General features: G+C 36.0%; 1 protein-coding gene across 1 annotated transcript in view; it reads left to right on the forward strand.

Annotated features, from left to right (window-relative positions):
- The window catches only part of SCAMP1 (secretory carrier membrane protein 1), a 42,708-nt gene that overhangs the window by 1,710 nt on the left and 24,890 nt on the right, over nucleotides 1-16,108 (forward strand). The window contains exon 2 of the mRNA XM_062599907.1: nucleotides 11,817-11,894. Coding sequence (XP_062455891.1) covers nucleotides 11,817-11,894 — 78 coding nt within the window. The remainder of the gene's footprint in view (nucleotides 1-11,816; nucleotides 11,895-16,108) is intronic.

Consider the following 16,108-nt stretch of genomic DNA (forward strand, 5'->3'; position numbering starts at 1 on the left):
CATCACGACACAAGGTCTCCAGAACTTGAAGACCACCCTTAAAGCATTGCATTGGCTTTCTTTTACTTGCAGATGTTATTTTAGGAAACTTGTATGCTTTTTCTTTTTGGAAGGCTTTTTTTCCACTTCTTTCAAATGTCTGCTAACTTCTGTTTCATTCTGCTGTTCACAGAAGGTGATTTTGCATATCTTTGCTCATCCAGGTATTTACTTGAAAGGACAAATCTTGACTGCCATCTTATTATCATAACGAGTTTGAAATTAGTGGGATTTTAACACATATCTGAACTTGTTTAGTCTAACTGTATGTGTTTTAAGAACCAGTATATTCCAGATAGACACTGACAACCTAAGTCATGTTGTCTGAAACCTTATTCAAACCTGTTTTTCTGTACTTGATAATTTTATATATGATGAGATTAGTTGTTTTCTTTACATTTGCAGCCACTTTATGCGCCTGTGTAAAATCACAGATCAGTGTGATACAGAAAAGAGGTAGGGGCCTCATGTGGAAGAGTTGCCCAGGACTGAGGGCGGATCATGCTTTTTCTTAAAGACTTTGTTTTTACTAATTTTAGGTAACCTGCTTGTAAGGTTTTCTATAACTATTCCCATGTTTTGTTTTGTTTTAAATCAGCAGAGGTTCTTGTTTGATGTTGAATCAAAAAAATTGTTTTCTTTGGGAAGATAAAAGTGAAATAGAAAAATCTGATTTGCTTTGTGTTTTGGGTATTTATTCTTTCTGGAAACCTAAAATCATATTTCCAGTTTGGTTTCTGCTGAAAGGAATTAAATTTGTAAAATAGGATTTCTTGTTTAAAGTACTTGCTTGTTCAGATTGATCATAGAACAATGTTGATTTTGAGATAATGGCTACTTGGCCTCTGTGCTTTTATGTGGTACTTCAAAAGCATATTAGCTTTTGGGTTTGCTTTTTAAAGTCATATTATTCCTGTATAAATAACTGTCCTCTGGATGGGTGTACCACCCAAATGAAGAGATGTTTTTGTTTGCAAGATGAGAGGAAATTAAACAAAAAGATAAATAATAAGCTACTGTTAAAATCCTTCTGAAAGATGATGGCAAAATTGTCTAGAGGAAAGTGCATCAGTGTACCATACAAATGAAGATTATATTTCATGATAATGTTGCTACTACTACTTTTCCAAATTATGGAGGAACTGTCGCATTTAGAACAAGCTCAGTTATTGTAAATGTTAGGCTAATAATGAGCTTTTTTTATTTCTTTCTCTGGGGAATGCTTGCCACATTTTTTTGCTAAGTAAAGTTCTCTTTATTTTAACTTTAGCTTGTTTATGTCAGAGCAGGCTGCCATTTAAGGGGAAGTGCTGAGCTGGAAGCTGAGGGTGACAGCAAGGCAGGTAGAGGCAGGTACATTACTAACAAGTACTGCAGTCCCATGGCACAGTGAACGAGGTGAGCAGAGCAGGTTCATTGATAACTGTGGTCAGCCAGGAGTCCAGAGAGCCAGACAAATTGGTAGTGAGAAGGTAGATCTGAGGATATTAAGTCAGGATCAGAATCAGATCCAGTGACTGTAACCATGGTCAGCCAACAGTCCCATAATCACCAGACAAGTCTGAGAACCTAGGAGGGATTCAGCTGTGCTCAAGGCCTGGACAATTTTATTTTGAATAGACAACACCTGTGAAAAATACCTTTGATTATACAAAATGTATTTTTGAAATTAGCTTAAACTTCTTTCTAAGCAGCTGTCTCCTTGCCATGTTAGTAGTGTGTGAGGTTTTGTTTTGTTTTTTTTTTTTTTTTTTTTTTTGTTGTGGAATAAGGGGTATTTGTAGTCTTTTTATCTTGGGAGATGGTGTAAATACAAAGATTTTAACACTACAATCTCTTGACATCCAGTATAAATTTCATTTACACTGAAATAATTCTGCAGTAACTCAACTACTATTTTTTTTTTTTGCAGTGAATGATATTAACTCCTGAGAGATGAAATAACTAATCTCTTTAGTGCTTTTATAGTGTTCTAATGGATTTCACAGGTTGGTTATTTTTAAGTAGGGCTATTATATTCATAGGCCTTTGGCTTGGCTGACCAGTTGTTAAAAGGTTTGATGACTATTACATTTGTCCAAAAGTATGAACTAGTTGCTTATGAGAGACTGTGGAGTTTAGGCTTAAAGTGGGTTCCATGCTGAATTTTATTGAGTTGGTTTCTTTGACTTCATTGGAGTTCTGAGCAAATGCTGGTATTTAATATTGTAGAAATTAAGGTAGGATTGAAAAGTAAGATACACTTGTATTTGAAGGTGAATGATGACATTAGAGTAAAAAATCACTAAGCAGTGTGGATGAAAACTTGAACAGAAGGCCATGCCTCTTGTTCAGTTGTAACATGGAAGGACATGATCATGCAAACCCTCAAATGTATGTAACGCTATGTGAGTGGATCCTCTGGGTGGGATTCAGTATCCAAATGTAAATATATAGGAACATTTCAGGTGACATATGGTATCTTGGTTAGCTGCAAGCTGTTGCTCTGAAAAGATGTTGGTCTCTTGTGGATGTCCAAGATGTTTTAAGATATCTAAAAATGGTATTAGGCACCTGACTTGCTCCCATTGAGGTCACAGGATTACTTGACTCACTAGAACTAAGTATATGTTAGAGCTTGATTTTACTACAAAAATAGTTCCAGTTATAATTTGGAATTTAATCTAACTTGTATGAATGCAAATTTATCTTCTGTCTGGTTTGGCAGGAAGTATGAGTTGATGATCTGATGCTCAAGCTAGTAGCATGTTGATAACTGCTACCCTGTATGCCTGCAGAATCTGAGTTTACACCTTATCTTGCTCAACTGAAGCTGAAGTCAATGAAAGTTTACAACAAGGGAGGAGAGTTGTAATTATTTTTGAAGGATCAGGACCCTGATTACTTGAATTATTTCTGTAGTATTTATACTTCATATTGCGAAAACTTTGCATGCCTGTATGCATAGCTCTTTAAATATAAAGTATACCCAATTTATCTATTTTTAAAATTAGTCAAGGACATAAAATACTGGCTTATTATCTGGTTTTACTTTGACTTAAGAATTTCTGAAATCCTCAAAACCTTGCCTAAATTAATGTGAAACATCGTGAGATTGGAGGTGTTCTTTAACGTACACAGTAGTTAGCTTTCAAGAGTACACTTCATCAACAGTAGGTGCAGTACTGTGATGTGTATTAATAGATACTGTACTCTTTTGTGTTTTTAGTGAAGTGTTAGAAAGTATTTCACTAGAAAGGCTAGTCTTGCTGCTCCATGAACTTTTACCCTGATAGTGTAACGTTGCAAAGAGGAGCATACCACACCTCTTGTAGAGGAAAGGGGGAGTTTTGAGACCAGTTCAGAAATAGAGGTGATGCTTTTTTAGGGGCTGCTGCTCCATTGCAAGGCAGGACTGCTGTGGAATCCATGGGAGTTTTATTTGGTTTCAGAGGTGACAAATTTGGTTTACTCAATAGCTCAGAATCCTGTGTAGTCTGACTTCCAATCAGATAGTGCAGTCTGTAACAGGAATTGCTTGGCAGCCAAGTACAAGAACCATGGGTTGGCTGCTTTTACACTATCCAATTTATTGATTGTGCTCTGGTAATGATAGATTGAAAGTCTTTGAGTATCATCTGGAGTGTGGGGGAGGAGGGATGGCTGATGAGATGTTAAATTTGAAAGAACTGAAGCATTCTAGTGATTATTCCTCAAGGTTGCAGGATTGTGTTTATGGCGGTTTTCTTTGTTGAAAGACTATTTCTGTACCTTTAAGTGATTAATTCCTTTGAATGTAATACATGCAACTTCTGACCAGTTTTTTCTCTCAGTAAGTGGTTTTTAATCATAGGCTGAAATACACTGTTGCAGGTGTAAGACACTAAGGCTTCCTTTATATTGTAAAATATAAACTGTGCTACTATTAATGTGCTGTTAGGGCAGCAAAGCTTATCTGGATCTTAATTTTAAGTTGCTCTTTGAGAAATTTTCGCCAAGTTACGCTTTCTTGGATTTGGAATGATGAAGGAAGAAATAAAGCATGAAGAATTTGTAGTATTTGACACTGTGTATTGAAACGAGTAATTTTTTGAAACTTCCCTTATGTAGCTTGTTTCGGCATGGACAGGGTGAAAATTGTGGGAGTTTACCTGTTTGAAATACACTAAATCTTCACTGAACAGGTGCAAATTGCAACTTCAGAGGCTTAATCTGGCTGGATGTATACAATGTTACGGAACTGGAAAATACATACTTATGTGCAGACTATCCTCCTTTCCATGTGTCAGGTCCTTATTTAAAAGGTGAGAAACAACAGTTAACAGAGGAGGAAAACGCTTTGATATCCACTGCTGACAAAATACAAATTTCAAATTTTGTTCTTAAAAAGCTAAGCTTTGTCTGAACCTTCCTCTCCCCTGTGAAAAGCTCAAGTGGATATATAGAAAGCGAAGTATAGCATATGGTTTCAGTTGATTGGTTACTCTCCAAAACTCATTTATTTATGAAGAGTGGGGTGGACAGTTTTCTGTCTGATCAAGAAATTGAAAAACTCAGGGAAACAATTGTAGATCTTCAGAACCAGAAAGAAGGGGGACGACAACGACGACACACACCTGCTGTTGAATTCTCAGCAGAATATGTACATCCAGAATATTATTGACAAATAATATTTTTCACACTTAGAAAATGAAATAGGTATAGAGAATTGTTTCTGGGATAATAACTGGAAAATTTATCTTAATGAAAAGAGCTTAGCTTTTCATGCGGTATAGCAGAGGTTACAGGATTGGGATAACATACCAGTGAGAGACAAGACCTAAATTGGAAGTCAGTATTGTGCATGAAGATGGGTATATTTGCCAGTAATAATGATCAGCTAAAAACTAAAAGGGTTCTAATCTTCGAGTGAAGCCAGCAGAAGTAGCAGGGATAAGAAATCCTTATTGGTTAAGATGGACCTTGCTAGGTTTGAGAATCTGAGCTCATGATCTCTGAGTCCTGGTAGAGACTTGTCAGTCTGGATTCAGTCCCGGCAGACTTCTGGTCTGTGTTTCCAGTGTGTATGCAGTCAGGTTTTTGAAGGCTTGACATCATTGCTGAGCATGATGGGCAGCGCTGATCTGATCCTCCTAACTACTTATCTTTTGTGCTCTGGGAACTTCCTTCCAAGCACAAAAAGCAACAGGGGGAAAAAGCATAGCTAGGTAAAGGTGATTATTTAACAGTAAATGCTGAGGATGCTGGCAGAGTAAAGGCTCTGGTTGGTGTCAGTTATCTAAATCCATTAGGGTATAGTTATTTCTGAGGATCTTGAAGCAAAAGACAAAAATTGTATGCTGGCATAACTGAAGGGCAGCCAATGTCTGATCTTAGAGGTAGATGATAGGATTGATATGACTTGCTGTTTGGTTATATTCTCTACCTCCCCCTTTAATCTTTTTAAACAAGAAACCTTTTTGTGTCCATTGTAAACTTGCTCACAATACTTTCTTGGAAAACGAAATAAAATTCTTTATAGAAGAACTTCATCCTAAGGTATTGTGGTGAAGGGAACTGTTTTCTCAGCTAGGATTGAAACTACTCCAGTAATCAAGAGGTCATGCCTATCCCTGGATAAACTAAACTAAAGCTGAAAATTAAGATTTCTATGATTGCCTGCTTAGCTTTTTCTTCCTTCAGCTGTTCTTAAGGAGTCTTATAGACTGATAAATTGTCCTCTATTTCTTGTTCTGACTTTAGTCACAAAAAATCCGGTTCTTTTAAAAGAATTTGTTTATACTTACTCTCTTTTTCTCTGAGATTCACCAAATGTATTTGTCAGTTTACTTTAGATGTTTTATTTGTTGCTGGCCTATGAATCCGATGAAAACTTTTTTAAAAAAATGATGTTAATTCTAAATGCAGCAATCCAGTTTTACCTATTTTCTTGAACAAGATTACTATATTCTTATCACGTACAATACTTCTGGTAACATGATCCAAATTTTGGAAGGTATTTAGTTGTCTTTACTTCTTCCTGTCAACCAGTGTAAAAAATATACTTTAATATACTATTTCTTTTTCAGTTGTTACCTTTGTTCCCCTTATTCTTTTCTTAATAAGTGTTTTATGCATTGATCCATGTTCTTGTCTGCTGCAAACCTTTTTTACTCTGGTTATACAATTTTTATTCTAAATTCTTATTTTCAATTGCTGATGTGTTGTAAAGCCATTAGAATGTGTGTTCATAAACCTACTTTCCTGACATCTGTGATAAAATATTGTTTTTAACTCTTTGATAAATCATTGGAAGCAAACTGTATTAAACCAAGTTAAATGTGTATACCTCAAAATTAAAGTGTGGGGGTTTTTGTTGTTTTTTAAAAAATCTCAAGGATAGTTTGGAGGGAGCGAATTTCTAACTCTACTTCCTCTTCATTGACTAACTTAAAAGGAATTAAAATTACAGTGAGAAACAAACTTAGCTGGTGGGTTTGTTCAGAATATTTTTGTTATCTATGCTAACAAAGCATCTTACTCTGGAACAGTGCTGGACTCATTCCCAAAGAGCACTAATACAAGGAATCATTACAAATGTATCTAGTTCTTCCATCTTTAATTTTTTAATTTGTTCTGTATTAATGAAACCTGGTAGCTGATGACTAACTTTGGTCTCCTAGACAACAGAGATTGCTTTCCTTTAATTTGTTTTTTAAAAAGCTATAAAAACATGCATAGAATAGATCATTCTGCTCTGTTTCAGCCACACACGCTTTGATTTTTGGGGGGTGGTGTGGGAGGGAGCTACCTTTCTTTTCTTTACATTTGATCTTGCAATTATTGGAGTTTATACATCCTGTATGTTAACTGGGTGTTCAGTTAACTTTATCTGCCTGAATGATGTCCGTATTATTTGTTAATCTAGTAATGGAGACACTTGAGTTACGGAGGTGCACTTGCCTATGCGGGATGTAGATGGTTGTGGGGGAAGTTGTTTTGTGTGTGTACATGTGACTACCTCTTCTATTGTCGATGTAAATACTGGGGTGATGCTTGTACCTGACTCTTAGTGGTTCAAGGAATGAGATTCTAGTCTTTTGTTTTGAGACTGATATTGGAGGAGGTATAGTGCAAGAAGCAGAAAAGAGAAAAGATTAGATGGAAACAGTTAAGTTGTGCTGATTTATTGAAATTCCTGTCATTCAAACTAATTCAGTTCTCTAAAATGTGATCTGAAATGTTCACACAGTTGCATGTGTGACTTCCCTGCATCACTGAGTGGAGTATCTGGGTGTGAATCTGTTCTTAAGCTCTGCTCCCTGATTGATGAGGCTAATAATATATAAATCAAGAAACCAGGAACTTGAGAGACTGAATCAACAGGAGCTTGAGTCGGGTAAGGCTGGAGAGGGAAGTACAAATTGGAAAGAGGGAGCAAGGAGTTTGGGAAGTATTGGGATTGGAATTCTGGGACTGGCTGAGAAAAATCAGATTTTGGCAAGGTGCTAATGCTATGGCAGATCCACTCTAGGTAGAAGTACTGGTCCACTGAAACATGGTCTTCTCAGTTGGAGATTGAACCAGACATTCTGCAGTTACCCTATTCTGTGGCTGGCATCAGGTACTTGAAGTCTGTTGCAGAAAGTATCAGCCCTATCTTCTGCTTGTCTGCAGAGGGCAACCTCATTTTTGTCATGTAGCTCCAGTGGTTGAGTTCTTCAGATGTTTGGTTCCGACAATGCTCCTGTTTAGTACAAATGTCCATATGCTATCACATATGGAAACTCATCACTGTCTTTTTTTTTTCTTGCTATTAACAACCAAAAGATACTAGAAAATAAAGCATTTTTAAAACTTCATTCGTTATATAGGTAGAAGATCAAACATTGAAAAAAATCAACATGCACAACTGGGTGGATGTATTCCTGTAGAACATAAGTCTTCACTGTTTTGTCCTGCCCTGCCTCGAGATGTACATCTCACACAATGTACAGACTTGCTAACATCCATTCAAGGACACTCCCTTTGAGTGTAAGCTACCACTTAATTGTTCATTATTCAACCCCTGATTAACTCCTAAATTAAATATTTTATTATTCTGCAGCAATGAAGCAATGAGTATGAGTGCAATGAGTACACTTTTTTTTTTTTTTTTTTTTTTTTTGCATTGCACCTAAATGAGTTGGCTTTCACCCCATTTTTAAAATAAGGTGCCAAGAGTGTAAGGTAAAAGAAGAAGCAGAGTCATCATTTAGGATATTCTTCAGGATGTCAGGTCCAATCTTTTTAAGTGTTAAGTACTGTCAGAAATAAGTGCAGCTCCTGTTGGCATCAGCTATTTGGTGTGCTGTAGATGTTCAGAACAGTTCAAAGTCCAAGAGCCTCCAACTGGACATCTAGGTCATGAGGAGCTCGTTTCTTTTTATTCTGAGGCAGAGTGCTTATGCACTTTACCTGGTATTGCAAAAGGTCTGTGAGTGAATACGGGAGAGGTTCAAATCTCCAGGCCAGTACTTGCCTCCTTTAGATATCTTAGTGTTTTCTCTGTAATCTCTGGTTTATTTCTCCTCATGTCTTCCAGCTTCTGCAAGCAATCAGGCCATGAGTTCTGCTGAAGCTGAGACTAATTGAGGCTTTCTGAGAGCAGAATTTGAATGCAACTTGGCATGATGAGGTCCAATTTGAGTATTTCAATACAACTGTAATAGTTTTTGCAGTTTCCTACTGGATAATGAAATTTTTCTAATATGGAGCTGAGGTTAAATGCCCTTTGAGTCATTCATTTTTTTTTTGGAGTTCCTGTTACTTTTGCAAACAGCTAATAAGTCAGTAAGAAATAGGAGTGTTTGGCAGAGGTGTAGCAATAATGACAAGTGCTAATTCAAAAAGGGAATAGACTTGTGAGGGAGGACTTCTTGTTGTACTCACTATGTATATTTAAGCGTAGAATGTATTTCTAAAACTAAGATTTGTTGAAATAAGCTTACTTAGCTGAATCAAGAGAAACACACTTCCTGCCATTCTTATTAGTCAGTGATAAAATGTCACAATAGCTTTGTGGAAAGATGTGAAAATTTCTCCTGCCCTTCTCTAAAACACTTGGAGAAAAAAAATTTTCTCTCATCGGATATCTATTACTGTTTGCATATTGTAGTTATAAATATAGATTGCATTTCTGAACTAACTTGACTACTCTTTCCTGCTTTTTGGAAACATGCTGCTGCTCAGTGGGTATCTCATGAGTCTGTCCTATTCTAGTTATTCAAACAGTTACATTTGTTGGCCTTCATGGACAGAATCAGACTATTAGATACTGAATGAACATAGAAATTTAGTGTTGAAAACTGCTCTTTAAGCACCCAGGTCAACTTAAAGTACTAAGTGCTATTTGAGTTCTAATTATTTAAACTGACCTTTTTGCTATATGGCTGATGGGTAACGAGTTTCGTATGTATCTACACTTCAACAATTTTAGTTTGTAGAGATACAGTCATTTTCTTTAAGGTAGACCGTGTCTTGAGTGATTTTTAGTAACCTTGCTTTGTTTTTGTCTACTGTATTAAAAAAGTATGTCAGTTCCCAGAACTGATTATTTAAATGCAAGTATTCCTTACAGATTGGACTGAAACACAGATCTGAAGACTGAATCTCCTGAACTAGAAAGCTCAGGAACAAATACTTAAGACTCATCTACCTGGAAGACTTTTTTTTTTGGTTCAGTTTAGTGGCTCATATTGAACCTTCAACTAGCCTCATAAGTTGGTGTAAGGTTTAGCCTTAGGTTTTTGCTGGAATTTTCTGATCTTCAGATGGGTTGCTGCCCAGTCTCTGTCTTAGTGATTAAGATTGGGTTGGAATTTCCCTTTGGGTAATAGTTTTTGCTCTCATCTTTTGATTCTTCAGGACCTTGTATGAAAAACATGAAGAAACAGTTGTGCTGTCAGCACATTTTTCTGTAGTTCCTTCATTTTCTTTTTTTTCTTCGTGTTTGTATTCATGCATAACATACTTGGTTTTATTGCAAAGGGTAAATAGTTGGCAGCTCTTGTTTTCAGTGTTGCTTTAGTTGCATGTAATCTTTCATGCTTGATTGTTTTAAGAAGTAGGACAAGAAATGCTATTTGAAGGACTAAATTCAACCATTTACTCTTCTGATGTAGTGCCAGATGGCAGTCCATAGAATGGCTGCCATTTGATGTTATTCTGACAGATCACTTGCTAATATTGAAAAACTAATGCCTGTTGATGCAGTAAGGAGCGCATTCAGTGACAGGAGGCATTGACAACATTTAGGACCCAATCTCATTAAGTGCCGTCTTATCAAATTGTGATTTATGAAGGATTTACTGTCTTTCAAAATCGCTAGCTGGAGAGAGGAGAACCTGGGAGCTCATGACTTACAATTGTGTGGAAGAAACTATGATTTGAGAGTGCTTATGGAAGAGGTGCTGTACCAAATGGATGAAGCAAACACTAGCGTATTTTCTGCTCTGCTAATTCACTCTACCCTTAAAAGGTTAGAATAAATTCAAATTTAGGCCAGTGACCTAACTTTCTACAATACTATGTATTGAATTATGAAGCATCTTATTTGTGTTAACTTAGCATAGATCAAAATTTTTCTCTGTATTTGTATAGTAGGTTACTGCTGTCAAGATTAAATTAATGCTGTAATAAACACTGATTCTAAGAAACTAGCCTTTATTTCTCAGTACGTTAGTAGTTTTATTTAATCTGTACAGACTTAAATATACACTTACTGTAAGTACTTTAAAATTAATATTTCATATGGAGGTTTTGATGTTAGCTGTCTTTCTAAGAAATGTAAATGTATGTAAATATTGATCTTCTTCCCAGCCTTTATTAATTGCAGTTTGTTTTCTAACTTTGAACTAATTGACTATTGAAATTAAGTTATAACTATTTGCTATGGATACAAATTTACTATTAATGTTTTTAAAGTGCTTTTAGTGTATATTTATATAACCTTACACACTTCTGTATTTGTTTAACTATATCGAGTAAGTGGAATTCTTAATTTTTTTAAAAAAACTTTCCTCTCATCCATTCTTACATTCTGAAGATGCAAAAATCTTAATTTAAAACCACAAAATTATGTATGTGGAAGCGGCCATTACATGGAATATATACAGTTTTTCCTTGTATTAAGTTACTCTTATAGTGGGTAGTTCTGCTCTTCTACAGAACCCAGCTTACCAGTCTCTTGCATGGACCAATATGTTATTCTTGTCATTGCTTTCTCAGCTAAACCTTAAGCAGTCCTCCTTGCTGTATAGTTCCTTGGCGGAAAAAAGAACACCTTTCTCTGTTTTTACCACTTCAGGCAAAAGCTAAACCTGGAGATGCTTTTGAAATTGTGGGACACTTTCCTCAGCTCATTTTTTTTCCTACTTTTACCATTATTGAAGGTTTGGGAAGTAGTTTTCAGTAAAGAAAATGCAAAGTTAAAGCTCTTTCTGTTATACTGTTTGGTGTACAGCTGTGGGGTTAGCAGCCTAAATAGCAGAATGAGGTTTTCTTTCCTTCTCTATTGAAAGCTTTTCTCTTGTAAATCAGCTATGTGACAGATGGAGTTTCTCTTAGACTGTGTTAATCTAGGTTTGTAAGAAGCTCAGAATAGAATGGTGTCCTTTAGGGGGCAGAGAAGGAAAAACAGTTATTTACAGGGTTTTAAAGTACAAAATAAAACTTTTATATTGAAACAACAGTTCAATTCTGTATGATCCAATGATGCAAGTGTTAACTCCTTGCTTTTATATGTGTGCATACGTTAATGGAACTATTTTCTTTTCTAGGATCCCTCAGTAACACAAGTGACAAGAAATGTTCCTCCAGGATTAGATGAGTACAATCCTTTTTCTGATTCAAGAGCAGTAAGCACATTTATTTCTTAAGCATGCTATTAATCTTTCTGAGTAAGATTTGTGGGGACTCTTTACAGAGCTTGTAAAATCTGTGAAGGACTCCCTAGAGGTGGTAGAAGATCTATAGGGGCAGATAGTCTCATAAAGTATTCAGAGGATTTGTTGGGTAGGTCTGACTTAAGTGAGCTTTGAGCTCTCAAGCAAGAGTGGGTCCTTGGAAGGGAGCTGAAACAATTTTATTTTTGCCTTGTTTCTGGTGGCCTGTCCTTTGTGCTTTTCTAAATTTTGCCCTTGCTTTACAGCATATGTGAATGTGGTATGCTTCTTCTGTGTCTTCTTTTGATTCCCATTTCACTTAAAGTGCTACTCAGAATAAGGAAAAACACTGCATTTTACAGTCCACAGGCAATGAGTAGTTGTGCTGTACTAAAAGGAGTAACTTAAGACTGAGAACTGCAGTTGATTTCACTTATGTAGCATTGACTTACCAATTAATGACTGTTTCACTGTAAATAACATAGCTGAAGTTTTTAGAGAAGCTGAAAATGGCATTTTTCAATTAAACAGGAAAAAAATAGATTTTTATGTTAACAAGTGATAAGATGAGAATCTGATTGACAGTCTGTAGCATTAACCTTCTTCCTCTTTCTCCCCTTCCCTGTCGCATAAATTCAAGTTAATGAAACATGCTGAGCTGCACAGATTTCTCTATTGCAGATCCAGGCAGGATTGTTTCCTCTGAGAAACTGACTTCAAACTCTGAATGCTGACATTGGGTTTCATAGCTCAGCTCTTTTCCTTTAAAAGAGATGTCACCTATTCTGATAATCAAGAAAGAAGTGATAGGATAGAAAAATAAGTAAACTATCTTTTTCCAGTATTTCAGTGAATTCAGCTTTTCTCTGTCAATATGTAACTTTTATCCTTCATATCTCCAGTGGGAAATTTGGTAGAAAAATAACTAATTCATAGGATTTAATGAAGAAAGCAAATGGGCGTAGCAGGTTCTAAATCTCAAGGGGTTACGACTTTGATATCTAATGTGAAATCAGGAATCCTGTTCTTCTGGCTGCTTATCAAATTTCAAAGCCTATGCTGTTTTTGATTATAAAACCAAACGTAGTTTCAGTGAATGGTATAAGTGTCAGATTAAATATTTTTGCCTGCATCTTCAGTGGTTTTCTCTCCAGCACTAACAGTCACCATGGAGAGGACTTTGCTTTCTTTGTCATGTTATTGAAATCAACCAGGACCAGATGAAATTAGAGAATTAGTATTGCTACTTAATCATTTGATGGAATTACTGTTAAAAGGAGGCTTGTGATTTCTTTCTGCTTCTAGAGTGTCTGCTAATGCATGTTGAACTTTTACCCTGAGACCTGTATGTGTGTGTGTTTACATATATATGTACATATATATGTACATATAGCATGTATAGATGCAGTAATGCAGATAGCATGAACTTTCAATCTGAAGGTATTACAAGATTGCATCAGTAGTGTTGAGTGTGTGTGTGTGTTCTTCTTCAGAGCATGCCTCTTGACTGATCTTTTTTCAGTAAATTCCTGGACAGCTCCCCTTCTTACATCTTACATCTGAATACAATAAAGAGTTAACAGAAAAATTGATCAGCTACACTTGCCTTCTTTTGGAAAGTTTTAAAAAAATAGTATTTCTGATACAAATGTACTTTTCAGGTAAATTAAAGGAAAATAAATACTCTAGCCTCATGGGGAAATCTATTCAAAAGAGCTACTTTTGACCATCTTTCAAAGAAGTAATGTTAATTTGCATCTCTACCCAGTGTAGCTGTGACAGCAAGACATGAAGTAAAAAGGCCTATCCAGGCAGTACCATTTAGGGGAGAGAAGAAAAAGGTGCTGTATTCTGAGACAGGCTGAATTTCACGATTGATAAAAATACATTGTAATATGTCTGTGAAAGTCAAAGGCATGGACCTTTGATGTAAGGTCCTATATAAGAACATTAAACTTGGTTCCCACGGCCAAAAGTATGTGGTGTTGGTAACTCCTGTCCATCGAAGACTGGAGGTCAGTGCAGTGCTCACAATACAAGTCTGAGTCTCTAATGATAGTTATATCCTTATAGAAGGAGGAATTGCTGACCATTCATCTGTCTCTGTCTGTATTCCTTAGTCCTATCCAGGCTGTAAAATGGATAGATCACTCTCTGCTGTGCCCAAATTCTGAGCATTGAACTACGCAACAAATACCATTGGAATAGGGAAGACAAAATAAAATGCCAACTGATAGGTTGGAAGGGACCTCTGGAGGTCATCTTTTTCAACCTCCTGTTCAAAGTGAGTCCAACTAGATGAGGCTGCTTAGTGTCTTGTTCAGATGAGTTTTGAATATATCCAAAGATGAAGATCCTATGATCTCCTGGGGTAACCTGTTTGGGTGTTTGACAGCTCTTAGAGTGATTCTTGCCCCACCCAAAACATCCAATTACAATTTCCTGTGTTCCAAAAAAGCTAATTCTGTGTAATAAAAGCAGCAGTATCCTTTTCCTAACGTCCCCACATATATTTAAACTGTTATACTGTTATTATTTAAAGTATTTAACACAGTATTTAACAGTGTATATATATATAACAGTTTAACAGTATTTAAACTGTTATATATATATGTTAAACTGCAAATTACACGTTAATTAGGGCAGAACTCAGCTACATTTGCCTGATACTTGGGCAAGCCAAACTGTTCCTGTAAGTATGAATTAGGAAATAAAAATTTTTACAGGGTGACTGACTTTTTCTGAGGTAAGAAATACTACTCAAGTTTTGTTTTCAAATCTTCATTACACCTGATGTGAGACCAAAATTTTCCAGGATAGACTGGACTGCAAAATTAAGAGGAGAAGGAAGAGGTTTGATTTCTGATGTCCTGAAGCCACCTGAGAAGACTGTCTCTCCATCTACTTCTGAGAATACAGAAGGCATGGTGGCAGTTGGGATGCTCTGGTATGAATTCCTGAAAGAGGCAGTCTGAGGCAAACCTCAGGCAAGAAAGTTTCATCTCCATATTCAGAGCCTCAGCTAATTAGGAGAGATTTCAGACAGTTCCATTCACTTCAGACTTTGATGCTGAGCTGGAGTTTTCCTCATTTTGTTTGGTTGGTTTTGGTTCTTAGGCAGCTTTTTTTATTGATGCTATTGGAATTTTGAAATCAAGCATGAAAGCAAGTTCACATTAGCTGACCTAATGTTTTCCTGTGTTTACATTCAAATAAAAAAAATTGAGTGGGATATATTTGGCTTAAAAATAGATTCAGTTTTGATATAGCCACACTTATTTTTCCTTTGGTTAGCCAGCAGTTCCACTAAATAATGAAAAAATAGGTGACTTTCCACCAGCTCTTAACTTTACAGTTGGCATTGAAGTAAAATGGGCACAGCAGTCAATCTTCCTGTTCTGATTTGCACACAGATAGTCAACATTCATGTGTTAGCATTCTTTAAACACCAAAGGTAAAATACATAATGAATTTCTGTGCTTAAAGGAAATCCTTCTGATTAAATTCAGTCCCTTTTTTTTGCCTCTATCATAAAATGTTAGTCAAAGTTAAAGAAGCTAGCAGGCAATGCCAGATTCACTGATTTCTTTCAAAGCTACCTCTGCCTTTTTATTCCTAGAAATGTGATGACAAAATTCAAAATAACATGAGAATTTCTGTTCTGCTTATTTATTATTTATGAACATTAGTGGCTTTATAAAATGTCCATTACTTCTCAAAATTAATTTCTTCAGTTACCTAATTTGGCAGCTGCAGCTTCAGGATTTTCAGTTGTTTTCAGGACCCCATATGTCTCCCACTAACACCTCATGTGAACAATATTTGAGATAACCTTAAACTTAGTTATTTGCTTTTTGTCTGAAATAGCAAATCAGTTGCTTTTGTGACTATACCTCTAGCCTGATTGCTTGCTAACAGTGTTTCCTCAATGGAATTTATACTTACCTACAAAATTCAATCATACTAAATGCATGTTCTTTGCCAACCTTTTAAAGACTTAAATCTGAGATACTGTCACCAAGAGTGGTTTTTAAAGGCCTCCAATTTTAGACATCTTGCATCTTATACAACAACACTTAAGCCATTTTGGGCAACTCTTGATCCAACAATTGCAAATATTTCACTGTAAAGAACTATAAAGTTTTTTAGTTTTTTTATAAAGTTAGCTTAATTTTTTATCAGACTGA

Source organism: Rhea pennata, chromosome Z, assembly GCF_028389875.1.
Source record: "Rhea pennata isolate bPtePen1 chromosome Z, bPtePen1.pri, whole genome shotgun sequence".
NCBI lineage: Eukaryota > Metazoa > Chordata > Aves > Rheiformes > Rheidae > Rhea > Rhea pennata.